The sequence below is a fragment of the Amblyomma americanum genome, chromosome 2, assembly GCF_052857255.1.
Source record: "Amblyomma americanum isolate KBUSLIRL-KWMA chromosome 2, ASM5285725v1, whole genome shotgun sequence".
Lineage (NCBI taxonomy): Eukaryota > Metazoa > Arthropoda > Arachnida > Ixodida > Ixodidae > Amblyomma > Amblyomma americanum.
This window is the reverse complement of record NC_135498.1, coordinates 74,951,783-74,963,968: the sequence shown is the minus strand read 5'-3', so window position 1 is coordinate 74,963,968 and position 12,186 is coordinate 74,951,783. Positions and strand designations below refer to the sequence as shown.

The window sequence follows — 12,186 nt, the reverse complement described above, 5'->3', positions numbered from 1 at the left end:
ATTGCAAAGAAAACAGGATTTCAGTGCGAACATTCTTTGCCGCCGCTTTATTCAAACCGGACATGAATACGTGATCTACGTTTCTATGTGAATGGTGGTCCAGCTTAGCCTCAAGTCTTAGCCTCAAGATTTGACCGACTTAGCCTCATGTCTCTGCGGCCAAAATAAACTATCTTGATGTCGCCGTAGTTGCGAAAACAGCCGGCTGTGGTGATACCTGCATTTTGTACATTTTATCTTTTCGCTAGGATAAAAGATGAATTTCTAGTGAAGGCAACCACTTTCCAGTGTAAGAACGCGGCGATCTGTTGAAAAATTGCAACACCAACGCCCTCGCTGTCGCCTTAAGCCGTTGTTGCAAAGGTCTTGCGTTTAGTTACGTGTCTATGCAGGGCATTCCACTATTCCACTATTCCACTATTACCGTAAGCTGAAATCAAGCAGTAGTTTTGTGAATACAGTTCCGCAGTATGTATGGTGCTTTTTTTTCTGTGCGCCAAATATACTTTGTCTCGCGAACCCTGAACCAAGTTGTAATAAAAGGTTCGTTTTGTGATGAGCAAAAGTCGAATGCTGGGGTTATTGGCTATGTACGATAAATATGCTGTTCTTCTTATATCTTTTTATTCGACTGAAAAGTTCGGAGTGTTTCAAAGAAGTTCGGTATCACAATCTTCTTCAGATTCGGCTTCATATTTTTCTTCATATTCTGATGTTCGTTCAAAAAGTTTGATGGTGAATGTAAAATGTTACGGTCTAAATTTTGCTTTTTCGTAAATCAAACTTCTGGGATAATCTTTTTAATCCAGAGAAAAATCACTATGAAAACTTGTTACTCTTTAACGGAATAAAAAAAAATGATCATAGGGTGTAACAATTTCTGCTGTAGTACTGCAGCACGTGCAGTCGCAGCGATAGTAAATGTATTTGTATGGGTCGTTTAAAATTTTTGTTCCCTATATTAGAATAAATCCAGGTTTCCGCGAGCGCAGTGTAGTCTGTGCTGCATTTGCAAGCTTCAGAATAAAATATATCGTGCAAGTTCGCAACACATTTAGCATTAGCGAGGAGAACAGATATGTGTGGTGTAGGCGACGACTGTCCACGTCCCATTTCGCGATGCCATGAGGCATTCTGGAAATTTTAAGCACAAATGCTTTTATCTCCCATTGTCGGCGACCTTGCGGTGACGTCGAGCCAAACCAGAGAGCCAACATCAGGGCACCGATTTCTTGTCATCCGAGAGCCGAAACTGGATCAACCGGGCACCTAACGAGATTTAACGAGATCAGTTCTCCGCTATCTAAACCCTCATAGGACCGGCGTACACACGGTATGTGCTTCCCACATGAGTTACAAAATTTCTGAGGAGGCACTTCCAGGTTAAAAGGGGCGCACCAGGGTGAGAGGGGCGTTGCGCGGAACAACGCCTTCCGCGCTGTCCCCAAGGATGGCGCCACGGTACCACTCACTCACGCACGTATAAGACCGCCCGACGCCGGCGTTCGAGGCGGCAGCAGCTTGATGCGCGTTCGTATATTTGGGATGAAGTGTGTCACTGTGCTGCGGCGTCATCCCATGGCGCTTCCCCCTTTGGCAGGCGGATGTATACTCGCTCGGGCAGCACTCGAACGCTCTGCTTCTTCTACATTCTTGTCAGGCCTACGCCACGTCGTGGCCGCGCACGCTCCCGCATCGTTCTGCATTTCGATTCCGTCACCATCACAGCTACTTAAGCCGAGCAGTGGCGCCTGATGAAAGGAGAGGTAGGAAGCGTCTTGCGGAAAGCGATCACTTTGCGAGTTGTACGCCACAGCAAAAGACTGCTCGCTCCTGCCGACAACGCCATGATTACGTGGCTGCTCACGAAGGTGACAAGGCCCCCACGGACTGCGACTGCCTACTTAAGGCAGCACAATTGCAGCGCTCTGACGCCACAAGGAAAATCTGAGAGACGCTGAGCGCGCTGCCCTTTTGGAAGAAGAAAAGCGGTTGAAGGTGGCGGCACGACAGGCAGCGAAACACGCCAGAGAGGTAGGCAGCATTGCCCATAGAGAAGAAAACAACCGGCTCAAGGCCGCACAACAGGCGGCAAAAGACGCTAGAAAGACACAGCGCACTGCCAAGCTATAAGAAGAACAGCGTACTTATCGTACATAGCCAATAACCACAGCATTCGACTTTTGCTCATCACAAAAGGAACCTTTTTTACAACCTGGTTCAGGGTTCGCGAGACAAAGTGTATTTGGCGCACAAAAATTTGCGGAGTTAACTCGTGCAATTTCCTGCAATATGTGAAAGATTAAAACCTCAAAAACATTCATAACGGGCCACAAAACGTAACGATCTCGATTACATTTCGTCAGGGGTTATTATGTACGTCTGTGCTGCGTGTTCTCTCGCTAGTACATGTTTTCTGCGAATGCATTCTGTCCATCACGTATTCCAAACATCACGCATTCTCGCCGCAGGCCGTGAGAGCCGAGCAGACGTTGCTCAAGCAAAACTTCTCAAGGCCTCCGTCTCCGCCACGTGGTTTCGTTGTGATGGGCATCCGTATTTGGCCAGGGAGCAGAGCGCATGACTTTTTGGTTGAAGTTAACAATTATTATTACAGGTATAAAGTTTTATTATTTTTTATTCAACAACACAACAAAAGATGAACTAGGACGCCTGTTTCATCGCTTAAGTTTGGCATGCATGTGACCTACCCATTTTACTGTTTTGTTGGCCGTCCGGTAAGATTTTGCCCGGCCTACTTTTGCACTCTTTTTCGTCCGATAGAGCCCGGATAGAATACATGGCCTCTATAGAAACAGTACACTCACGGGAAACGGCCTTAGTTTTAGAAACTATGGCTATATATGCTACGCATGTGTGCTATATATATAGCTATGGTATGCGAAAACACCTTATGACACGGCACCCTTTGGCGACAGATGCCCTTGCGCCATAAAATAGTTCACCACTATCAATATCCTCCTCCTAAGGGGCTAAGTTTTGCGAAGAGCACATCGCATCAGTGCTTGAGAGATGTATCTTGCCTGCAATTCTAGGCACTTTCATGCATCCTTCGCGGAAAGTTAAACCTTTCGGGTAGAGTGCCTGTGAGGAGGTTTACGTTTCCTTCCTTCCTGAGAGCAGTGCCTCCAGACACTACATCCCGGAGGTGGAGGCCATCCTTATCTCTCAGAGAGGAGCGTGTGCTATGAGGAGCAGTACGCGCAGCGTAATATGTGCGCCGCAATACATGGCAAACTGCTCTCCTCAGGACCCAAAATGTCGATGGCTTCATCGTACGAACACACATAACCGAAGACGAACACGCCGCCAACTACCCAATGTGCGCGGTGACGGGACCCTCGCCGTACAGAGTCAACATCACAAACACCAACCTCAGAGGCATGGTAAGCGAGTGACTCGAGATTCCCTCTGCGCCAACTGCCTTCGTTATAATTATAACTATGTTACAATAATAACGATTTTAGTAGCAATGGTGACAGCAGTGAAACTTTGGTTTGCGAGCTCACGTACCTGAACGCACACTACATCCGCACACCGGCATCCTGCATTTCCCTTAAAATGCATTACGTTCAGCCCATTGTTCTGCACATCATACATGTATGCCGTCATGTATGACCTCATGCCCTTTACTCAGGTCTACCTGAAAGGAACGCTACTTTGAAGCACATAGAATACGCCTCTGTCCGGGATTAAGAGCACGAAAAGAAGAAAATTGATTTTCGTTGACTTGGAAGGGGTACAAACAGAAGTGAAAAATGATTCACTTGGTGGAGTTCGAGCACCTTTTCACAGAGCATACAAGAATACCGAAGACTTATCTTGATACCTAGCAACTGTACGCAAGAAGATAGTCGCATTTTTCAGCCTCCCCACGGCATTCATAACATAATCTGTCTTCCCATAGTGAGCTTTTAAGCTTTCTCTAAGAACATCTATTGATTTCATAGGTGAAAAAAATTTCGCATTCACTTCGCAATTCGGACGGTATCAAATATCTAGTTAATTCCTCCGTCGACAACAGAATCAATGGAAGAAAAATAAAAACATCGTAGCTCTTGAGTGCTAGCCTTCGCCAGTTCTGTAAAAGTGCCGGGAAATGCAGGTCGCTTGATAGGTGCAAATGTATTCCAAATGAAAGTATATGCAAATTGAAATTCTTCAAAGAAACAGTATAGAGTGTTTGCGCATCATGTAAGTACTTCTGAACGACTCGTACTCACTTTCACTCTGTTTTGGCGCTGCGCTTTAGCGTATTGTTTTCACTGAAATGCTTAGAACGAATCCGTCATTATATCAGTGAACAATTAAATTGGTAACGGTGCCACAGCGCAGGGCGCTGCGCCGTTATTGCATTCAGCATTCTATGATTCCGCTCCAGGCTCTGTTCGTGCTTTCGCAGCGCTTCTACAATGCCAGATACGAATGCGGTCATTTTAGAAAAAAAACCAGAAAATTCAGTGAAAAAAATTGCAGCGTGTACTGCTTCTAAGGTTCTGCGAAAGTGAAATACTTGCTTTCACCTGTTTATGAGGTACTCTTAAGTTCACAACGACACTTTTTTAGGGCGCTTTCTTCCACTTTCTTTATCCTGCGTGCGCGTTGTTCCTTTCCGTTAAGACTTCCGTGCATCCCTACTTCGAGCAGGCGCTGGTATTTCATCGTGGCAGCTAGAGCGACAGGTATTACATATTGTTGCCCAAGCATTGCAGGATTGCATGCTAGCTGCGTGGCAAAGTGGTTAACTACTTATGCGTATTAGGAGACCATGATTTCAAGGAAAAAATTCAGGGTTATTCGCTTTTTTGGGTGATTGAGCTGAATAGTAAGAGCGACAGCTGACGAACTCCCTTCTGTACGTCATGCAGACCAGAGGTACATGGATCATGGGACCTACAAAGGGCACAATCACGAGAGTGACTGGTCCCTGACGCAGCCACATTACAAACACCAAAAAAGGCTAGAATAATACTGATTCACGAGACAGGATATATAATGGATGTTGCTAATTACAAGCCCATATATCACTCACGCACTTCATGCAAAATATTGTAGCACATAATTTTCAAACACGCAACTACATTTCTAAAACGTGAAAGCTTACTGTCGGCTCACCAGCATTCTGTTGAAGCTCGTTTATCAGCAATCATTCAACTGAAATGGGTAGCTCGTGACGTTACTCTTTGAAATAATAACTGCTCTCAAACTGATGTGAATTTAAAGCGATAACGCTAAAGGCTGTGTTGTCCAGAAAATCTGGTGCTGGCGTTTTCGATGTCGGCGTTGTGGGTGAAAATTCACGAGCATAGAGCGACATGGGAGGCAGGTGGACCACCTAGGTCACGTGGCGTTGCGGCGTCAGCACAACCTGCCCACCGGATAATGAGAAAACTGCCTACCTTGGCAGGTTGCAGTTTAATTAATTATTGGTCGCTCGGGAAGAGCAACCGGGGCGTTACAAACCCCACCGCTGGGAGCGTCCTGCCATCGCAGGCCAGTGGCGCATCGCTTAACCGCTGCACCACTGCGTGAGGAGGGGTATGAGGACTCCCAGCGATGTATGAATGTAAAGTAAAAAATGATCAATTCTGCATATATGGGAATTAACCCAGTATGATATCGCGCTATACCCTTAAGGCAGAGCTTAAAGAGGAACACAAGAAGTTTTAGAATTCTATGAGTTTAAATGAACCGAATGTGTGAAACTTGGAGACTAGCATTTGAAATGGTGACGTAATCGCCGAATAAAGCGGCGTCGGCCTTCAGGCTTCTCTGCAGTGCACAGCGACAGGCAGAGGCCGCAATGATGACGTCAAGTACTGCGGCGCTAGGTTTACAGCGAAGAAGCGGTTGTTTCAAGGAAGAACATGAATGCCGTCAAAGGTGAAGCTCACGAAGCATTGCTTGGCGGCATGGAATGACTCACAGCAATGTGTAAACGAAAGCATCGGATATCTGAAAATTCGGCAACAATGACGTCACAACGAGTTTCCCCGCATTCCTCTAACGCAGCGAGGAAAAGCCTGAACATCGTCGCGGCTTTAATCAGTGATGACGTCAGTTTTCGAAATGCAAGAGCAAAACTACTCTGCATATGCTTTACCTAGAAGCTTCATAGATTCGAATTCTTGAATAACCTCGAATTCTCAAAAAAACTATTTCACCTTCTCTTTAAGTGTCCCCTCCTATTTTTGCTCGACTTATCGAAAGCTTTTCATTGCCTGAGTCACAACAGGCTAATGCCAAAAATACAGAAGGTTATTGGGAAGAGAGAAGCTTCTGCCTGTATAACAGATTTTTAACACATTTCTCCCAGTTGGTTATGTTCGACCATATGCTACACCACAAGGCTCGGTCCTCGGTCTACCGCTGTCCCTCATCTTTATTAATGACACAGCGAACAATACAGGCTGTAAAATTAAGCTCTTCGCGGGTGTTCACGTCATAGAGCAAGAAATGATCAGTAACGACCATCTCGCTCTTTTCGAATCCTTTAACGCGCTAGCCGAGTGGTGCTTCGGTTGCAAATTTGTGTTAACAATGACATCAACAAAATATATATATATATATATATTCTCTTTGTTCATCTATATCGTGTATAGCACACCGTTTTCGAAGGTAAAAGGCGAAAAGTATTTTGGAACATCTTTGACCTCAAACCTATATTGGGGAACGTACATATCTATTATTACCACTACTGCGTTCGCAAAGCTATTTCATCTAAATAGCTGCTTAAAGCTCGCTTCCAGGTTCAGATTCCAATGGCGGCCTGTCCGGAGCCAGAGATTCTTAGCACCCTCCGCTGCGTCACAGGTCCGACCGCCGCCTTGGTCAGTTGCTTCGCAGCCGCTGGGGACTGAGGGCCACGGGTTAATTGGTTTGTTCATGGAAGGTTGCGGCCAAGTACTGCACCAGGGTGGTCAAATCCTGTTCTCGTCAGGGAGTGCGTTGTCGGTTCTGGTCACCAAGATCAGGCCGCATCCCAGGCCTGCTTCTGCAATTCTATTGACACGCGGAGTTTTTTTCTTTTTTAAAAATCCGATGGAGAATTGCGCGGCACCGGGATTCGTGTCCCGGTCCTCTTGCACGCGAGGCGGACGCTGTACGTCTACGCCATCGCTGCGGACATTCAGGGAATAAAATAAACTAAGCTCATCAATAAAGAACAAATCCGTTAACCTACTTAATTTCTCAGATAGAAATAATCGCTAGCAAATATTAATGATTCCTATGTTTTTCCCTTACATAATTTAGGCATCACTACCAATACGTAGAATTGAAGTTGAGTACACCTGTTGTTCGCAACATTTCCCCTTTTCTCTTTGTGTAAGATGTGCCCGTGCTGTTGATCATTTTATTATGCGCTTGTTTTCTATTTAGTTTTTGATCGCTTGCATTTGTTGAAACGTATAGCTGTTTCGTTTTTTTTTGGTTTACACGCACGTGTACCTTGAAGAGAAAAAAAATACCCATTTTTTTTTTCATTCCGCTAGGATTTCGATTGAGAGCGTAAATAAATAAATAAATAATGAACAAATAAGCGTAAAGTAAATAAATAACATATATGCATTATTGAATCGGTAAACGCGCAAGCTATGTAACTCTAGATACGAGTAGACTAGAAGTGTTAACCGGAAAAAAATTGTATTTGCACCGGAAATAAACTAGACTTATTTAGAAAGTTTGTTTACAGGTTGCTGCAAAGAATAAGACAGTCGCTTTGAGCATAGAGGACTATTTGTCAATTCAAACGAACCTAGGTAATGCAAAAAAAAATCATAACCTCCAAAGGGTCTGCAAGGATACTAATATTTTCTGCTACAAAACTGCACAGTACCACAAAAAAAATTACGTCAGTGCGAACTTCAATTAACTGTGCAACCCTACCCAATACTATTCACTAATGCCAAGTGGAATCTATACTGAGTTAATACGGAACAATATGTAACTTTAAAAATACCTGCTGGCGTTTGCCGTCATGATTGGCATCATTTCAGGTTTTTCTCGTGGCATTTACGAATTTTAAGTTTATTTTTAAGTGACAGTTCACGTTAAGTCGATTAGTTTGCAGGGCCACAGCAGCTCTTTTGGGCCGATTTACGTCACATTACACCGCCTTTTTTTTCACCCTTACATTCTATGATATCTTTTGGCATGCAGAGGAGGTCACTAGAAGATGCCATGAGAAGATTAAGGTGGATTGACACCCCGTCTGTGGCCATATCGTACTCTCTTTGCACCCGTCACTACAAGACGTCAACGGTGCCGGCTCGCATCAACAAGCCGTGTATGCATATGGTAGACCCTCCACCACCTCCCCGAACCTCTTCCGACGTAAGCACACATGCCTGGCATCAGCCACATCTGCGGGATTCAGTACAGTGCAGGACAGAAGGCGAGCGCAATATCGAAAGCATGGCTAGGGAGTGCCTCAAAGTTGTCCACAGATTGCAGTCCCTTCTGGACTTGCTGTGGTGCCGATAACCAGTTGAAGTTGATTTCCTTTCCTACAAAGGAGGAGCCGGGACTAAAATCCGTGGCAACAGCTTGGCAAAAAGTCCCGCCACCTTTAAATAACTGACAGCACAGGATGATGGCGGCGGTTACAGAGTATTACATAAGATCACAAAATAAGGACAACAGTGGTTATAAAGCAATTCATAAATTTACATACTATGATACATATATGTTGGATGACAAAGTAATATATAAACAAAGGGAATTACAGTTGTCACTCCTAAAAATGTAAATAATTGAACAATGTAAAGGCTACATTTACACATCAAGATATAATAGAACACACGCATATATATATATATATATATATATATATATATATATATATATATATATATATATATATATATATATATATATATATAGTGACTGTTGGCTCCCTTTATAATTTTATCAAACGAGCTCCTCATTTCCTGAACTTTGACTGCTAATAGCTTAACGAGGGTCTCGGTTCTGGCAGTCTTCATGCCATAGGTAGCATAAGAGGGCTCTCGCACACTTTCCGCCCTCGCCGTTAGATGACGTTCCACGTCACACTCGCGGTAATACAGGACGTGCTGCGTCCACCGCTATGGACGAGGGTGGCGCCGGTGAACACTCTCAGCTTACACCGAATAAACATAAATACCCACGAGCTCGAGCAGCAGATTGGACAGCCGTCGCCGTAGCTCATTTGGTAAGAGCACCGGACGCGATATTCGGAGGTCGTGGGTTCGGATCCCACCGGCGGCATGGTTGTTTTTTTGCTGCTTTACAAGTAATTTCCTTTTGAGCGATATATTAATCGATGTATTATTATCCCATTGATCAGTACTAAACATTAAAAAAATTAAAAAACATTCTCCTATGCACCTTGGTTTCAGTGACTGTTGGCTCCCTTCTTAAGTATATATATATATATATATATATATATATATATATATATATATATATATATATATATATATATATATATATATATATATATATATATATATATATATATAGCGAGAACTTTCACAGAAGTCATAGGGATAACAGTAAGAAGAAAATAACGGCGCAAGCAATGAAGAACCGGAAAACGTCATACAGAAAACTCAAAAAGTTTTCCCAGCAGCAATCCCGCTATATCGATTTCGGTTTACCGGTTACATCGAAATTGTCATCGCTTAATCTGTTAAGCAGAACTGGAAGGTTATGACAAAAAGATTGATCCATATAGTAAGCTTTTGGAGTTGGGGTAAACCAAATTTCTCTGTCTTGTGTTATTACTACTGTTCAGTTACCGCACTCGTCTGATGAATTCGGTTCTATGGTTGCTCCTTAATGTTGGACTCATGCTCGGAAAGAATCCACACGAAGGAAGAACAATGCGCAATGCTCTCTGACGGACGGTCAGGTGATGAAAGTTGTGGGTCGGGGTTGGAGAAAGCATAGGTGTAAGGAAGCTTTCGGCGGTGAGAGGACACCGGATTTGAGCGTCGATGGAACAGTAGTGAAACCTCAACTATCCTTAAATGCGGGTGTTCTGCGGTGAAATAGCATGACGACCTATCTCTTGTCCATCACTTCACTTACAAGGTATGATAGAGATGTGTGTATTATCTATGCAACACATAACATGAGAGTTAGGAGTCGAACAATCTGAAGGTCCAAGCAGAGCTCGCCATGTACCTGAGCAGGAACGAAGGCGATAATCAAGTGCACAGCTGTTTGCTACACAGTGAGCTGCATTACAGAACACTGCATAATTTCCAGGCCTCGGTACAACCCCTATATTCCTGCAGCAGTTCTGGAAGTATTTCTTTTTCTTGATTTCAGCTAGTATTTACCTCTCGCTTGTCTTTCGTCACCCTGCTCTCTTCCTGTCGCATTAAGTTGCGCCTGTACTCTTCTCAATATCACGTAAAGCCTTTTCGTGAGCATGTGAGCATTGTGTGTACTTTTGCAATAAGTTAAAGCACGGTCATAATATGGCATTACATTTTTTGCCACTTGAGGGAGAAGCCTTTCTCACTACTTCCATATTTTTCATTGCAGACATGCAATGATGTGGACGATTGGTACAACGGATCAACCACCTACGGCGCACAGTTTGTTATGATTGCCCAGCTTGCTGCGAAGTCCGATATCATGACAACTTTCGAGAGCGTCTCCACAATCACTTACAAGGTAAAAATACTCAGTCATATATTATGCGCCTGTATATCTGCATACAAAATGTAGTCTACATAGTCACGTTTTTGTGATGATCTTTCAAAGCTCTGAGGTTCGTCTCTGTCTTAATGCACTGTGCCCATTTGGCTCAGAAAAACCGCAGTGCAGACTGGAAGCAGCCTCTTACGCAACAACCTTAGCGCTATTGGCACCGAAGCAGATTCCTTGACAATTTTTTTTGCCCAACAAAAACGTGATTTTTAACTTTCAAGCTGCACTCTAGACTGAAAGCCGGTAAAAAGAAGCTGACTTCTTCACATTGTACTTATTGCGACAGGCTAGTCCGTGGGGAGACTGAGTATGCATAATTATTCATTACTCAGTCTGGAAGTAAGTGATTTTACTTTCTGAAACCCTAATGTTAATGGGAACGCAGTTAGTTCCCAAAGGGCTGACTCCTATATATGTTTTCGTTCTTTTTGATAATTATCAACTAGTATATATTCATCGCGCACTATAGAGTGGCTGTAGGAAGCTACAGTTTCCTAATCAAGGTGCCCATTAAATTTCATCGAATGAGTTCTGCCTCTTCTCATGCTTTTCAGTACTGCATAATGAGGCTCGTATATACCGACTTGGGCATGGCTTTGTTCGACATCGAATGCGAAGACTGGTCCAACGATTGCACCCATCGGCCGTCTCAAGCAGAGGTCCAGGGAACCAAGAGGATCTTCGAATCGACCAACTACACTCGTAGGTTGGCGACTCTCACCATAAACCCCTCCAGCTTCAGCTGCCCTTGACCACATCCCGGAGTTGGATACCCGATCGCACGCCCAGCATCTCTTTCAGAGCTTGATATCCTGCCGACGTGTTGGACATGTGACGCTCGCGCGTTAGAGAGCGTTTAACTTTTCGCACGTTTTCACGACGCTTTTCAGCGCACATTTTATGTTTCCCTGCGTGTAATTCAAAACCCGCACAGCGAATTAGCGTACGTTGGCTCGCCAATCTTCTGCAGCTCGGACTTTTCCGCAGGGTACTCCTCTTCAGCAACGCCACCAATTGGACTAGTGTGACTTATCTCATCATACTCCTCCCAAAGCAAAGCTGGGATCAAGCGCATACACACTCCTTCGCGATGAGCAGAACCACGTGAATATTTGCCGAGCTTGTCATTGATTACGGTTTAGTAATGAGCAATTTCTTCGCAGTATTCTTTGCGTTTCATAGTACGTCTGAGATTGCACCATATCGCTCGCAGTTTTGCTTTGATCAACTGTGTTCGTGACAAAGAAACTTTTGTTTAATTCGAGTGATATATATGATCTGACGTTCCTCAGAGGGCTGCACTTCACGAAGCGAAGCACCGAAATCGTAGCTTGGCTTTCAAATTTTTTTTTACTCATGATTTTCCTTTAGGTTCTCAGTAACGCACTTACCCCCTTGCAAACTTCAAGGGCGATAGCAATAATGGGGAATAGCACAGACAAGCCTACGCATGCTGTACCA

General features: G+C 44.0%; 1 protein-coding gene across 1 annotated transcript; it reads left to right on the top strand.

Annotated features, from left to right (window-relative positions):
- Positions 1-3,325: 3,325 nt before the first annotated feature.
- On the top strand, positions 3,326-11,979 carry LOC144118695 (uncharacterized). The gene is made up of 4 exons (XM_077651546.1): positions 3,326-3,407; positions 8,182-8,355; positions 10,558-10,689; positions 11,280-11,979. Exons 1-4 carry the CDS (start codon positions 3,342-3,344, stop codon positions 11,475-11,477), a joined length of 570 nt encoding a protein of 189 aa, XP_077507672.1. The 5' UTR covers positions 3,326-3,341; the 3' UTR covers positions 11,478-11,979.
- Positions 11,980-12,186: the final 207 nt, after the last annotated feature.

Coding starts and splice junctions, on each gene's coding strand:
- LOC144118695 (XM_077651546.1), top strand. CDS start 3,342: ATGTGCGCGGTGACGGGACCCTCGCCGTACAGAGTCAACATCACAAAC. Junction 3,408..8,181: donor ACACCAACCTCAGAGGCATG/GTAAGCGAGTGA, acceptor TTTGGCATGCAG/AGGAGGTCACTAGAAGATGC. Junction 8,356..10,557: donor CTCCCCGAACCTCTTCCGAC/GTAAGCACACAT, acceptor TTTTCATTGCAG/ACATGCAATGATGTGGACGA.